The sequence below is a fragment of the Dreissena polymorpha genome, chromosome 4 (assembly GCF_020536995.1).
Source record: "Dreissena polymorpha isolate Duluth1 chromosome 4, UMN_Dpol_1.0, whole genome shotgun sequence".
In the NCBI taxonomy this organism is placed as follows: Eukaryota; Metazoa; Mollusca; class Bivalvia; order Myida; family Dreissenidae; genus Dreissena; species Dreissena polymorpha.
Genome location: NC_068358.1, coordinates 70,824,460 through 70,840,419, shown reverse-complemented (window position 1 = coordinate 70,840,419; position 15,960 = coordinate 70,824,460). Strand labels below are relative to the sequence as shown.

The 15,960-nt window shown below is 32.2% G+C and overlaps 1 protein-coding gene across 5 annotated transcripts in view; it reads right to left on the bottom strand.

Moving 5' to 3' along the window:
• LOC127876440 (sushi domain-containing protein 2-like) overlaps positions 1–15,960 on the bottom strand; it is a 57,104-nt gene that overhangs the window by 40,887 nt on the left and 257 nt on the right. For 4 of the 5 annotated variants that reach the window (XR_008047858.1, XR_008047859.1, XM_052421728.1 and 1 more), the window contains exons 2-3: positions 937–1,061; positions 114–446 (exon numbers count right to left, since the gene is read on the bottom strand). Coding sequence is in view for 2 of the 5 variants with exons in the window: in XM_052421728.1 (XP_052277688.1) it covers positions 114–446; positions 937–1,061 (458 nt within the window). In the remaining 3 variants the exon portion in view is untranslated. The remainder of the gene's footprint in view (positions 1–113; positions 447–936; positions 1,062–15,960) is intronic. The other variant, XR_008047860.1, reaches the window with a different exon arrangement.

Below are 15,960 nucleotides of genomic sequence, written 5' to 3'. Positions count from 1 at the left end.
AAACTCTAAAAAAATTGCATTGCGAAAGTTAACATTTCATATGAAATTCTTTATGATAAAGCTTAACCAATGTCCTTAAAATAAACTGAGCAAGTATTATATTAAACATTTACCGGACAAGAACTTGCTGCACAAGTGAGTACATTTCTATATGTGACATTTCTCCATGTTATGACCAACCCCCAAGTTGGAATGAAATAACTGGCCCCTACAACTTGGGAGCTGCAGTATTTCCCAAGGTCACGCAAGGTTCTGTTGTCAAGTTGTTCATACTCCACACTGCCTTTGTACTCCTTATGAACACCTATTCTTTCTCCATCGTGGTAGTAAGGAGCTATGAAGGGTACGTCTAAGAAAGGAGATACATCATCCTTGCTCCAGTTCACATTATTGAACTCTGCTTTACTGGTGTCATTCGTGAAGGCAACCAATCCATTCGTACTTATCTGCATACACAAACAATTTAAAATAAATTTACAATGTCTATTTTTAATGGAGTTGGCCCAGTGATATTTACTAACCACTATTTGATTTATTTTGGTAACCTTAACAAAGTTTTTTTTAATGGAGTTGGCGCAGTGATATTTACTAACCACTATTTGATTTATTTTGGTAACCTTTACCAAGTTGTTTTTTGTGTGTAATTTCCAAAAACCTAGGTTAGGGGCCTAGTATCCGAGACATACTTAAAGCCAATATTCTAACTCAACGTTGAGTTGTTTCCTAATAGAGATGCGCTTTAATACCATGCTTTACTTAGTTGTCACAAATGTCTTTTTCGATTTTATAGTTTGAATCGCACCCTGAGTTTGAGCAATAATATGTGATTCTTCCTTGCAGCAGAGATTTAAGATGGCAATTTACTTATTATTTGCTGTAAATATTTTATTAACGTAAGCATCCCAATCTGAATGCTGTACACAGCACTAAACTTACCACAAACGATGTAAACGATCTTTCTTCATAAACAACTGGGATGGAGGTACTGATGAGGTGGTAACTGCCTTCTGTTGGAAGGATGGCATGTTGAGTTGATGTATAAGGATACAGTGGGGATTCAGCTATAAAACATAACAAAAACATAGGTAAGACACATGTAGAACTACTACTGCTAGGTAAGACACATGTAGAACTACTACTGCTAGGTAAGACACATGTAGAACTACTACTGCTAGGTAAGACACATGTAGAACTACTACTGCAATGGTGTACTGAATATTGTGTCAGCTTTGAGACTTCAAGGTCTCGGGTGGGATCCCCACTCGGAGAGCGTTCTCAAAGGTATTTCAAAGATGCACTGCTGGTCAGTCTCAGAAAATGGACTAAAAAGTGTTTATATGAGCAAAACTAAATAGGCTTTCAATGCAATCAGCCAAAAAAAAAGGTTTAAACCAAGCATAGTGAAATCTACAAAACAGTAAAATGTCATATATATTAATTGTAGAAAGGTTTGCAATATTTAAAATGCTTCAATACAATCAGTGTTTTCTTCCTATTTATACACAATATTCTACGATATTTGACACACTTAAAGAATACAACATTAATTAATTACACTCACAGCTCCACTATATTGAACTGACATGCTGAGTTTGTGTGTGTATTTGGAAGTTTAAAAGGTTTTTCATGAGAACCTTGGTTTTCAAATGAGAACCTAGGTTCTCATGAAAACCTTGGTTTTCAAATGAGAACCTAGGTTCTTGTGAAAACCTAGGATACCAAACGAGAACTTAAGTTCTCAGAATGAGAACCTAGGTTCTCATGAGAACCTAGGTTGTCATGAGAACCTAAGCTCTATGTGTCTATGAGAACCTAGGTTCTAATAAAAAGCCTAGTTTCTCATGAGAACCTAGGTTCTCAAGCGTAAACCAAGGTTTTCAAATGAGAACCTAGGTTCTCATGAGAAACCTGGTTTCTTGGGATTTCATAAACCTTGGTTCTCATGAGAACCTAGGTTCTCATGAGAACCTAGGTTCTCGTGAGAAACCTGGTTTCTTGGGATTTCATAAACCTAGGTTCTCATGAGAACTTAGGTTCTCATGAGAACCTAGGTTCTCATGAGAAACCTAGTTTCTTGGGAATATGCGTCGAACCGCTTGCCATAATCAACCTCCAGTTGTCTCCCATTGCTTGGTACACGCTGGCGGCATATGTGTAAAATGAATAGAAATAGGCGTGAAACCGTGAATGTTTCTCCCCAAGAGTATTTTCTGAACAATGTTCAGACAATGCTCAGTAATATTCTACGAAACTTATCTGTTGAATATTTGTGACAACAGGCATTAGCCGTCGGTGACCGCCTCTTGTTCATGCTTCCGTGCATGGGTGTTTTTGAGGAATGAAATTAGTAAAGTAATCGGTCGACATTGGTCTGAACACGTTAATAAAAAATTGAACTGTTTATGAAATACATCTTTAATTGTAAATATTATTTTGAGACTAAAAATTCAGATCAATCGTTACATAATTCATTGTTACAGCATTAAATGAGTTTCAAATATTCAGTTCCCTTGTTCGGGCCTCAAACGACTGTACGGTACAGTTTTCTATTTTAAGTATTTCTGTGACCTACATGTAGGAAGCAATCATTATGGTATAAAATACAAGTTTTATCTCTATTGATTATGTGTAATAATGTATTATTCAATCGTAAGATATCGGCAACACTGCAAGAAAAACTTATGCGCTAAAGACTTTGCATACATATTTCAATAACTTGAGATATCTGCAAAAATAAAGTTCTTAACGGCGTGTTTTCATTCTGTCCAGCCCGTGTGTAATCATATGTGAACCCCATTGATCCTGCGCCCTGAATAATATGTGTCCCAAACGAGCAAGTTTACGCCGTCCGACGCGTAATTCTGAAAACTTAGGTTTTCTGAAAACCTAGGTTCTCAGAGAACCTAGGTTTTCAGAGAACCTAGGTTCTCAGAGAACCTAGGTTTTCAAAGAACCTAGGCTCTCATGAGAACCTAGGTTCTATGAGAACCTTGGTTCTCATTATGAGAACCTAGGTTCTCATGAGAACCTAGGTTCTCTGAAAACCTAGGTTCTCAGAGAACCTAGGTTCACAGAGAACCTATGGTTCCCAAATGAAAACCACGGATATGGCAAGCAGTTTGACGCATAATCCCAAGATACTAGGTTTTTCATGAGAACCTAGGTTCTCATTCTGAGAACCTAGGTTCTCATGAAAACCTAGGTTTTCAAATGAGAACCTAGGTTCTCGTGAGAACCTAGGTTTTCAAATGAGAACCTAGGTTCTCATGAAAACCTAGGTTCTCATTTGAAAACTTGGGTTCTTGAAGCCATGTGCAATCTTAAAGCGAGAACCTAGGTTCTCAGTCTGAGAACATAGGTTCTCATTCTGAGAACCTAGGTTCTCATGAGAAACCTAGTTTCTTGGGATTATGCATCGAACCGCTTGCCATAGCTCCGCACCTGAGGCTGCATAATGTGCCCTTAGTGTGTTCGGGCAATCCTACTTAATAAACTATTTGTCGCACGAAAGTGGGACGAACTTCGAGTTAAAGCTGCAATTTCAAGCAAATTGTGTGTTTTTAACTGATATATATTTGTTATGTTGGTGGGTTTCGTTACCTGGTACCCGCGAACTCCACTAGCATAAATCATTAAATGTTACGCGCGGATTGTTTCCTATTATTTGTGCATTTGGTTTTGTTCCAGTACGTTGTGCACGTAACTATAATATGATACCGGTACTTAGTGAGGACGCTTCAACTGATTAAAACCGCTTCCAGTACGGATATTGATTTATCCTCCGTAACGGTACTTGAATATATTTCTGCATGAAAGTCAGCGCCAGGTTACTATTGCCGAGCCACTCTGGATCAGCAGACGATTTATCACTCTGGATCAGCAGACGATTTATTTCATAAAAGACAAACTAGGAATACTGCTGTGATATTATCTATCTATCTAATGGGATATTAATTTGGCTTCAATAGAAAAAAATCAAAGCATACACATGTATAAAATGTGTATGTATATATTAGTTAAACTTAAATTGATTGACCATCGATAAAAAGATATTATAATATATGTATATATACATATATTTTTGTAAAACTAAAAAATAAATATGTATGTTTCTATTACATCATTTAGGACTTTTATTTTCAGACAAAGTAGAGTGAAGCTTAAAACAGTATCCAATTGTAACAGTCAATTTTGGGAAAATCAACCTTATAATTATTTTCTGTGTTGGCCAATGTCATAATTGGTATAAAATGTACATTGAACTGGAAGTTTTCTTTATTTTAAATGATAACATTTGCTTGGTCAGCCATAATTGTCACAATCAAGTGGTCTTTTTACACTGTAGTTTTCTCACTGACTATGGGTTTGTTCTGAGAATGAGCCACACAAAGTATCGTTGGGGAGATGAGTTGTCAACTTTATGTTTATCAGTCTTTCATAATCCAGTATACCTGTAAAAAGGGAATTTGTAACTAATAATCACACAATATACACAATTAAAATTGTATGCATTTAGATTTATTTAGTACTGCACATTAATCATTTTCCAAAAATATGTAGCAACATTACATTATATAATGCTGCAATACTAAAGTAATTTACTAATTAAAGGTCGCTGATGTGTAATGGATGTGGTGTCCACCTAATGATCTGGAGGTCACTGGTTTGATCCCCAGTGTGGGAGCATTCTTAAGAAATCTCCAAGAGACACCCAAGTACTGGTTCTAGGCCCAGGAAACGAACTCAACAGCATTTCACATACATGTACGTAGTTAGTACTTAAAATTTAATCGAACTAAAAATGGGTTAAAACTAACAACTGAAACCCTTATTAATACAATTTATTTTGAATCAAGCAAATGTGCAAATTCATTAAAAATAATTAGTAAAATTTAAAAATTCTACTTTAAAGTAATCATGATAATTTAGATCATTTTCATAATATTTAATAAAGATAATGATACAATTATATATTCCCTAAATGATAAAAATAAAACATGTAATGTTAATTTATGAAAAAAAACGTTTTATTTTTATCAATATCATGGTAATTACAACTAGATACAGGCAATTAGATCAGAAACGTGCATTAATTATATTAATGAACAACCCAGACATTTGTAGTGATTTATGGTCACTATTTGATTAACGTTCTATACATGACCTGTCATAAAAGGTATTTTTTAACCAGTACTACAATCGGCAATGATAGTCTTGATTGCATACATTTATTCCAACGTCTATTATCGATTCGCTTCCTCAAACAGAATAAATATTTAATGTTTACATCGCGAAACGTAATGCATCCAGTTTCACTTTCGGTTTGGTTGGTTTTGTAAACACCGTAATTTCATCATAAAAATTGGATGATAGGGTGATTAAATACTAATGGAAAAGTAAATCACTTGGAAAATTGGTCAAAATGCAACACAAATGAACGTTAATAGTGCTATTAATATCAAAGTTTCGGTAAAAAGTTTGGCGCTAGTTCAACGCGCATCGTATACAGCCTCATAACAATAGACTGACAACCTTTTGGGTAGTAAAGTAGTAATACAAGGCAATATGGCGACCGTTAGCCACGAGGCATATCTTACGGAGGACTCCGAGATAGCCGATGTATCACGATTGACGATTTATTTCATAAAATCTTACGGAGGAATCCGAGATAGCCGATGTATCACGATTGATTGCCGAGCCATACCTGTGTAGACGGCATTGTGTCACACCGGTCTTACTGACCTGTGTGAATGCGCGCTAAGCATTGTGGGAAACGGACTTTTTTCCATCATGGCGTTGGTAAACATAATAAACGCGGAAGTGAAAAATGGTAATTAATTATTATCAAAAACAGGCTCCATCAAACCGGGCCAGCTGTAATAGATATTTGGATGCAGTTTGTGCTTCAAAAGGAGCCACTTTTCATGTCAGTCTATTGTTTGTAAGAATCACTAAACACGAAATTAGACTAACTAAACACGTTGCAATACTGTATCTTCGAAATAGTAAATAAATCTAAATCATAAATACTCCTATAAATATGAGGTCGATTTACATCGACCTCATATCGTTTAACGTTATTTTGCAATAGCATCGTTCCGACATGAATTCATGTCGGAAGCTTTAACGGCATCAAATTCATATAGCAGCACGGAATAATCATGCAATAAATTATTAAACATAAAATATAAACATTATTTTACTAATTGCATTAGAAAAATGTTTATACAAACTTACAAGTAATGATAGTCCAGACCTTAAAACACTACCACTGTTCAAATTCCATATTGTTGCCATATAGCACTGTGTAAATTGAAAGTTGCATAATGTTACCTCATTGGTCGGTTATAAATACATTGTTTCTCTATATATAGTTTTCGATTTAGACGAAAATAATAATTTACGTGGAATGTCATATTAGTTTTCCATTAAAACTTTGATTTTGCCGTGTGTGTTTATGGACGTTATTAATAATGTTATACTTATTTTTGTATTTCATTAAGAATTAGAACGTGTAGCCCTTTTTGTTAACTGTTTTTAGCAAACGATTCGCGGCTTAATAAGACACGGAAAATAGTTAAAGCGACACTTTCATTTAAAGATTTAATGTGAACAATATTAAATGAAACCTTTTTTGGTATTAATATATTTTATTGACATGTTAAATTCGATACTTGAAAAGGTGTTTAGTCTTTAAAAGATGTCGCTGATATTGTTAATTTCAATAACTGTTAATATGCTTAATGTTGTATAAGAAATTGAATAGTTTCACTGAGTTGTATTCCCGCCTAAAATCCGATATCGTAACACGCGCAACGGTTAAGAATAAGGTCTAAATAAGTTTAAGTATTCAGATCCGAATATCAGCAGCTGTGCCAGCTGGGAAGCCCCGTTTTGGCTTTAACAACCGCAAGCGAAACAACATACTTTTTTAAGTCTTGCACTTAGACTCCATGATCACAAGTATAGGTCCCTGCTGTGGCGTATGGCACCATAGTGTTATTTAGTATTGGTCGGCACAGTATCTGATCATAACGAGATAATTTGTTTGTGCTGAACACAGGGGCAATAAAACCACAGATCTATCAATAAACAAGATTATTGAGATATCTTTTATTGAACACCGCGATAAAAATGCTCAAACCACGGACTCTAGATTACACGGATAAGAAACATGGCAACATTCTCAGAATCATCACTGCTATATGTGTAATCACCTAACAATTCGTCTAAAAATAATTTATATATTTGAGTTGAAGACGATGTACTGTTGTATAAGTCTGAATAAACTATCTGTCTGCCTGTCTAAATCTAAGCCGTCATTGTCCCAGTGAAAAAAAATCTGATTTTGAATAGTTGGACATGATGCCCTGATGTCAAAATACGAAATGACCCGCGTAACACCGACCGTGATTTTCAAGAATCTTTAATAAATTGATAATTTAAGGTAAATAACATTTCATATAATTATACATAATTCCCTCGATGATAATTAACAGCAAACGATGAATGTTTTTTACACCCATTTTATTTCAAGTATGCATGCAAAACCGAATAAAATCGAGAGGGTCCGCTATATACGCTGTTTCATCATAAATTTAACACCCTATCTGTTGATGAGTTCAATTAAAAAAATCCTATATATAATGTGTGTTTGTATATATATATATATATATATATATATATATATATATATATATATATATATATATATATATATATATATATATATATATATATATATATATATATAATATGTAATCACTCATGCTGTTTTAAATTTGTCAACTGGAGCTCATAACCTTAGTATCTGGGTGTCTAGTTGATTTTATAGTGTATATATATATATATATATATATATATATATATATATAAATGTTATCTCTCATGCTGTTTAGAAACTACATGTGTTTTAATTTGTCAACTGGAGCTCATAACCTATCTGGTTGTTAAGTTGATTTTATTTTATGCTATGCTTATGTTTTTTTTTAGTTAATTTTTATTATTTTTCTATTTCTCTATGTATAAAGTATTAAATACCTATGTTTTAGATAGAGAGCTGTCTCTTATAACTCTGTACTGAGTGGCAATACACTTGTAATCTATGAATAACTTGTATGTGTATATAGCTGTCAAATATGTGTATTGAAGAGACGTTAATAAACTATTAAAACCCTTTCTGTGTTATAAACAAGAGCTGAAATCGTTAATTTATTTAGATTTATTTATAATAAGCTTTCTTGATATGTTTCGTGAACAAAATACTACAATATATTCCATAAAAAATATAATAATCATGGCAAAGGAAATTCAATGGCCGGTTTCTAAACAAAAGCCGGGCTGTCGAAATCAGAAGAACGCTACAAATTGGTATTAAGTACGAACATGTCAACTGTAAATCTAGATTCTAAAACTCCAAAAAGGTATGATATTTGCAAAAGTTAAAGTTATAACTCGCCGGGCTGTCGAAATCAGAAGAAAAACTTGATATATATTTATATATCTGTTTACTACGTAACGTAAGCTTTCTAATGATATATAATTTGTCAAAATCGGCCGAGAAATGAAACTATAATTCAACAAAAGACGTGAGTGGGTACATCAAAATGTATAACCTCGGCGCTTCGCTGTACGCTAATTGTACAAGATCGATAGCCACAACACGGTAAAACGCGCGGTGGTAAAACATAAAATGTGTATTTCTTGTGTTTATCTCGCTATAAATCCATTAATAACAACGGGAATATACTAAAACGTATATTTTTTGAAAGAGGAATTAATAAGCAACAAGATAACGTATAAACCAATAAAATCGGATGAATAGTTTTTGCATAAGATTGAATTTACTACAGTAAGGGTCAAATACTCGATTCATCTCCTATCAATATACACTCCGTGATACAACTGGTAGTTTTAACACACACATATAGGTTCCATTTAATTAAAGAGTACAGAAAGCTAAAAAGTGGTGTGGTTTGTTGTACAACAACAATTGGTTATGTGTAACCTATTCAAAAAATAATTTCGTTCAAGATAATTCAATGTAATTCTATAAACGACAAACACACTTCGTGTGTTGAGTATGTTTATTTTTATAAATGTACATAAGTGGTTTAAAAGCACAATTTTTACACATTTAAGAGGTAATCGCTCACATTTATGTCTAATTAATGATAATTTTATGCATTAGCAAAGATTTAACGAGAAAAACTGAAGTTTAAGATGAACTCAATTTGCTATAGGAAAACGACGGTAGCCGTTTAGACGTAAGCGGGGTAGCTTACGTCTAATTATTTGGACTAAATCATAAATAAATATTTATAATTAAATACCTGCTGAAATTTGAGAAAGTAAACGATTTAAAATAAACGCTGTGAACATTGCAACGAATCGTACATGTAGGCCTACTGTGTGAGAGTATTAATCAGGGATAAAATAAAATGGAGTTCGAAGGATCTAACATTTTGAGGAGGACGTCATGACTCGGGTTATGGAGGTTTCGGTAAATGACAAGTTCGGTAAATTGATTTATATAGTAAAAGCCGTGGAAGTTTCGGTAAATTGATTTTATAGAGGAGATATACCTACAACGAGGTGTTAATGACACCTATTATCGGCTTACAATAACATTAGGGGCATTTATTTGCAAACTGTGAATTAATTTTGATGTACATTAATTGAGTTGTTTGGCACTAATTAAATTATCTGTTTAAATGTACGGACTTGATTTTATCAAATTAGAGATGTTTGCAAAGTGTTATTATTAATTATCCAGGCTTGCAACCTATTAATATTCTAATCGATAGAGGTAAATTATATATTAAGGTCATGCTCGTTTTGTATTTTATATATGTTTTTAATTAATTAGTTGATAAAAACCTTAATTAAAGCGTATCAGTTAAAAAAAAATTAATAATGTGGCTCTTACAAGAGGTTGCCTCCACGTGGCAAAATGTATCTAATTAATATGTGATTACTCCCTCATTTTTTTTAAATGACATGAAATATTCAAATATATATATTGTATCCAAGGTTTAGTTGTTGCTTATTTATAATATATGGTAAATAAAACGGATTACAAAGTAAATCAGTTATTATTTTTTTATTGAACCGATTTGTTTAGGCAAAAAATGATATCAGTTATTTTGGCCGTAAAACCCATTGTTCCAATACAGTAGCCAGGTGCCTGTGTATTAATTTGATAAGATAATGATCATCACAGCAGCTTGCTATTACACAGTGTATTAATTCGGCTGGCGTTGTGTTAGATGTCATTTTTATCAGTTTTCAATTATGTGTATCTCTTCGCTTAACTCAACGTTCAATGGCACGCGCACTTAACATAATTATAAAACATAACGCGTATCATTATATTACTTTTTATTAATTACGTACACGTATTAAATTTTATATATTGTTTTTTCTTGTGTTTTTCTCAACCAAAAAGAAAAAATAAAACATATAAATAAATATAAAATTCAACATGAACTCATTTTTATTTAATCATATTTTACAAGAAACTTTTTAAAATAGCATTAAACTTAATTGAAGAGCTTACATTGATTCCGCCATAAATCATTATTTCTTATTACTATTATGTTACTATTATGTTATTTAAATAAAAGCACCAATTTAAAAAACAAACAACAGTATTGCGTTATTTAAATCGTAAAATTAACCAAAAATTTCCTAACAGAATTCGTTTTTCAGAGGTAGCTCATTCATTTCCCTTAATTCTTTACCTTAGGCATAGCATTAATTACTCAACTCAAAATTAATCCACAGTTTGCAAATAAATGCCCCTAATGTTATTGTAAGCCGATAATAGGTGTCATTAACACCTCGTTGTAGGTATACCTCCTCTATGAAATCAATTTACCGAAACCTCCACGGCTTTTACTATATAAATCAATTTACCGAACTTGTCATTTACCGAAACCTCCAGCACCCTCATGACTCATGGTATCTTGGACATTTGGCACTTTCATGTATTTATTTAGTAGATACTGAAAATGCTGAATGTGCTAATTGCAACATCAAAGACGAGCAGGTGAGATTTTTACAGCTTTATTTTTTTCTTGACATAATATTGTATGTTTTCCATTTAATTTATATGCCAGTTTTTTTTTCACCATTTAGGGAATGGGGCTAGGCCCTTTAAATTGGAAAATAACATGTTCTTTTGAGTTAATTTGGGAGATTAATAATGTTGCTTTTATGATTAAAAATACTTTGAAATTGATAATAACAGTGATTTTAATAAGATATATTTTAAGGTTCAACTTATTTAGCTTGACTTTGAGATAATTTACATGTTTATATAATTATTAAAACATTTTTTGTTTGGAAACCTTCCATTGGGAATTTTAAGGTCCCATTTGCGAAAAATATATACGTTTTCATTGCGAATCAGAATGGGTCATCTTACCGGACCCAAATTTGAAGGAAAAAAAACACTATATGCTCAATTTTAGCTCGGCTGTTTTCAGGGAAAACCCTAGGTATTGTGTTTCTACACACCACACCCATTTTGGGGTCACTAGGTCAAAGGTTAAGGTCACTAACCTCAAAAAAATAATAAATTTCATTTTTCAAAACTGCACCGCAGCCTAGCTTGGCACCCATTATGTGGTGCTCTTGTTTATATATAATTTTAAAAATGTATTAATAACCAGAATAGTTGATGCATGTATAAATTAAAAGATACAGCCATGAACAGTGTGTTTTAATTTAAAAAAAATATGCTTTGATTGCGTATTATGCAAAACAATAAAGTCCATAAATTGTTTACTGATTTTTAAAATGTTGAATGTCACACCTCATGTACCACTCCGTTTATGTACCAACACTTTATGTACCACTATCTGACACTTTATGTACCATATTTATAATATATAGAGATAACTCATTTAATATGAATGTGTGTTATTGATGAAATGTATTTTGTGTGATAGTATTTATGAATTTAGACTTATATATTGGCCATAGATTTTATTTTTTGTCAGATTGTCTAAGTACATTGTATCACTGAGTGTCTTAGTGTAATTTATTAGCCCAAGTACATGTAGTACTTAATAAATGATTTATTAGTCTTACCTGAAATTGAAGTAAAGTATAAAAATTCATTTGTCTCTTATCTTATCATGACTAAGGATTATAAAGTCTAAATTGTTTTTATTATATTGTAAAATTGAAATGTGATGCTTTGAAGAGAAGAGAGAATGACCTTATAATAAATGTTCAAACTGTAAAAAATCAAATTATATCCATCTTTAGACTTTAATCATGTTTAGAGAATGACCTTGATTCATTAGGACTGCTATGAATGAATGGACAATAACACCTATATTTTATGTAGTAGTAGTAGTAGTAGTAGTAGTAGTAGTAGTAGTTGTCATAGTAGTAGTAGTAGTAGTAGTAGTAGTAGTAGTAGTAGTAGTAGTAGTAGTAGTAGTAGAAGTAGAAATAGTAGTAGTAGAAGTAGTAGTAGTAGTTGTAGACTAGTAGCAGTAGAAGTAATATCAGTAGTAGTAATAGTTGTAGTTGTTGTTCTTGTTGTAGTAGTAGATAATTATTTAATTAGTTGTAGAAGTAGTAAGAGTTGTAATGGTTGTGTTTGTATTTGTATTGAATTCTGATCATACAACACAATGATGCTGGTGCTAACGATGATGATGATGAATATGATAATGCTGCTGCTGATTGTGATGATGATTATATGATGGGACTTCGGTATTATAAAATTTGTGAGGTTCAAACACAAAACCTGTTGGATAATAAAACTTCTCATTTTATGACAAAATATTTAGATTGTAGAGTAAAAAAAAGAGTATAAAATTCCCTAATAGGAAAGCCACCATTAAAGGACCATGTGGGCTTCATCAAAAGCAATGCATGACACAGTTATATCTCTTTCAAATGCACTCAATATTGCTGTTCCAATTGATATGCTCAGAAATGCTTCTGGTTGGGCATACACCAAAAAGTACTTTCCTTCAATTATTTCTTCTAAAGACACAATAACAACAATGTCGCCCTTAGCAGGAATTCCGGACTCCCCCCCCCCCCCCTAAGATGTTCCCTCCCCAGACATTTCCCCCCTATTTTAGTTTTAGTGCTTACATTCCCCCCCCCCCACCCCACAATAAATTTATAATGGTTTGGTTGAATTATAATCTTGATTTATTATCAAAATGATTATTTTGCTTATGTAATCTTATGTAAATAACTTTTTATATGAAGCAGCTTGTTTGTTGTTTTCTTTGGATTAATCATTCATTATTTTTGTTAAACTGTTTAAGGAGTGCATGTAAATTATTAGTAAATGTATGTTGGTGTACTAGAGAAATACTAGAGGAATACATGTACATGGGAAATATTCTTAAAATCTTACACATGTTGTTTTTAATATAATTAAATAGGATCAATTGATGAATTAATTCAGTTTGAGTAAACTTGGGCTGGGTTGTGGAACTATAGTAATTTGTTGTTTTTAATCCAATTAAATAGGGTAATATGTAACTGTCAAAAAAAATATGCATTCATACGCATATAATCCAATTATTGGATGTCACTGATATTTTCAATTTTACTAGCAGCTTATTAAGACTAACTAAAATAGAAATGGACTTTCCTTGCAAAGTATTTCATTATTAATAATATAATTAGCTAATGTGATAAAAATATTGATATTTTAATAATTTAACTCAATGATATTAATAATATTTAAATTTGCCCAAAAAACAAGGGCAGGTAGATAGGAAGGATTTTTTTGTGGAAAATCAACAGTGTTGTCAGTGTTTAATATTTGTAAAGCTTCTTCAACTTCAGTTTTACATTTTATGACCTGCAACATATTCTATCCTAGTTTATTTTACTATGGTAAGTCATTAAAGTGTTATTCATTTTTGAACTATATAATGTGCTAATCTCATATAATGAATTACTACCCCATTTAAAGATGACAACTTATCTAAATTCATTAATACAATAGTAATAATTGTTTTATTGTAACATACTATTCCACTAAAAATGACCATCATAGAACATCAATGCTGTGCTTTCACTAAATTTTTCATTGATCTGAATTATTTAAAGAAAAAAATCAGTCACTTATAAAAAAATATATAATTAGGGTGTCAAATTTAACAAACTGAACAAGTCAATTTAAACTTCTCTTGCAATGCAAATGGAGCCACTTGAAATTCAAATTGTTCCCATACTAGTCGGCAATATAGCTATGACATTGTGTCTATTCAAAACATGCATCAATCACACCTTCTGAAACTTTTTAGGCGGATTTTTAAACCCTATTTCACTGCAAACTTTCGTCGATAAAAGATCCATGTTGTTATACAACCGAAAATGAAAGTACAGTTTTAAAAAAATGAATAAAGAGCAAACTTGTTGAAAACTGACGAAAAATTTAGCTGATACTAACGTAAGACCATAAGACTGAACAAAATAACACTTAAATTTTAAATCATAACAATAATGTTTACTTCTAAAACAAATTCTTCATTCGTCCGCGGACTTCTTTGTGTCGTAGTCATAAATGCCTCCAAATGGAGGTGTGTGATGCGTCTAAGGATAGAGGTGACAATAACGTAGTGACGTCACCATCTATGTATAGAATGGTGTAGACGGTATCCATAATAATGCCGTATGTACAAATAAGGGACGTAACTCAGCCGAAAACACAACACCATTCAGCTACCGATAATCACGCGCATGTTCAAATTCAAATGCACCCGCCTTTTGCATGATTCTGTCAGTTTTACTGTCCCCTACCGGTGGACTTATGGTTTGCGCTCTGTGTGTCCGTCTGTCTGTCTGTCACAATTTTCTGGATCCTGCGATAACTTTTAAAGTTCTTAATATTTTTTCACGAAACTTGAAACATATATTGATGGCAATATAGACATTATGCACGTCATTTCATTTTGTGCCTACGTCAAAAATTCTGGTTGCTATGGCAACAAATAGACTAGAAATACTGCTGAAAATGGTGGTTTTCTGGATCCTGCGATAACTTTAAAAGTTCTTAATATTTTTTCATGAAACTTGCAACATGGATAGATGGCAATATGGACATTATGCACGTCATTTGATTTTGTTCCTACGTCAAAAATTGTGGTTGCTATGGCAACAAAAAAATAATAATCTGAAAATGGTGGAATTTCTGACAAATTTTGGCGCCGGTAGGGGACCATATTACTTGAAAATAGCCTTGTTATAAAATAATATTTTATCATTCTAAAAAGAAAGTATAGAATCTACTCCTCAACTTTTTCATTTTTAATTGTGCAACTTAAATATAAAGTAACTAAATACGCTATAGTTCAGTTTTATTAATTAATTATTATTACAATTCTAGTATAATAAATAAATATTACACAATATTTTACAAATACTACTTGTTATAGACTTCATCGAAACATTGACACAACCACCAATATTGTTTAGTCTTATATAAGGAATAATTCAAACGATAATCAAATAAATAATGGAAAAAATGCTCATCGTACATTAAAACACAACATTGACGTGTCTTTATTAGACGTCCTCAGTCTATAACTAATGCACTGTTAATCCATAAGAAAACAACGTTGATGTTTATTTACTTGTATTGTGAAATGCATCATAATCATTGATCATTGTAAAATGCCTGCAAATATTTTTAATAAACACAAGTTAATATTGTTTAAAGCAGTGTTAATGTCACATTTTATTGTCTTTTTAGCATTTACCACGATACAATTAAACCGCGACTCGCAATAATGAATAAACTTTTCGTTATGCTGTTTTATTTCTATTTATTGCAATCGTAATTATGCATATTGAACAATGCACACTGTTTGGAAAATACATTCGCCATGACCACACTATGACATCCTTATAAAGTATGTGAAACAATGCTGTTTGTTCTCTTTGTTTCACATTCATTAAAAGCATTTTTTT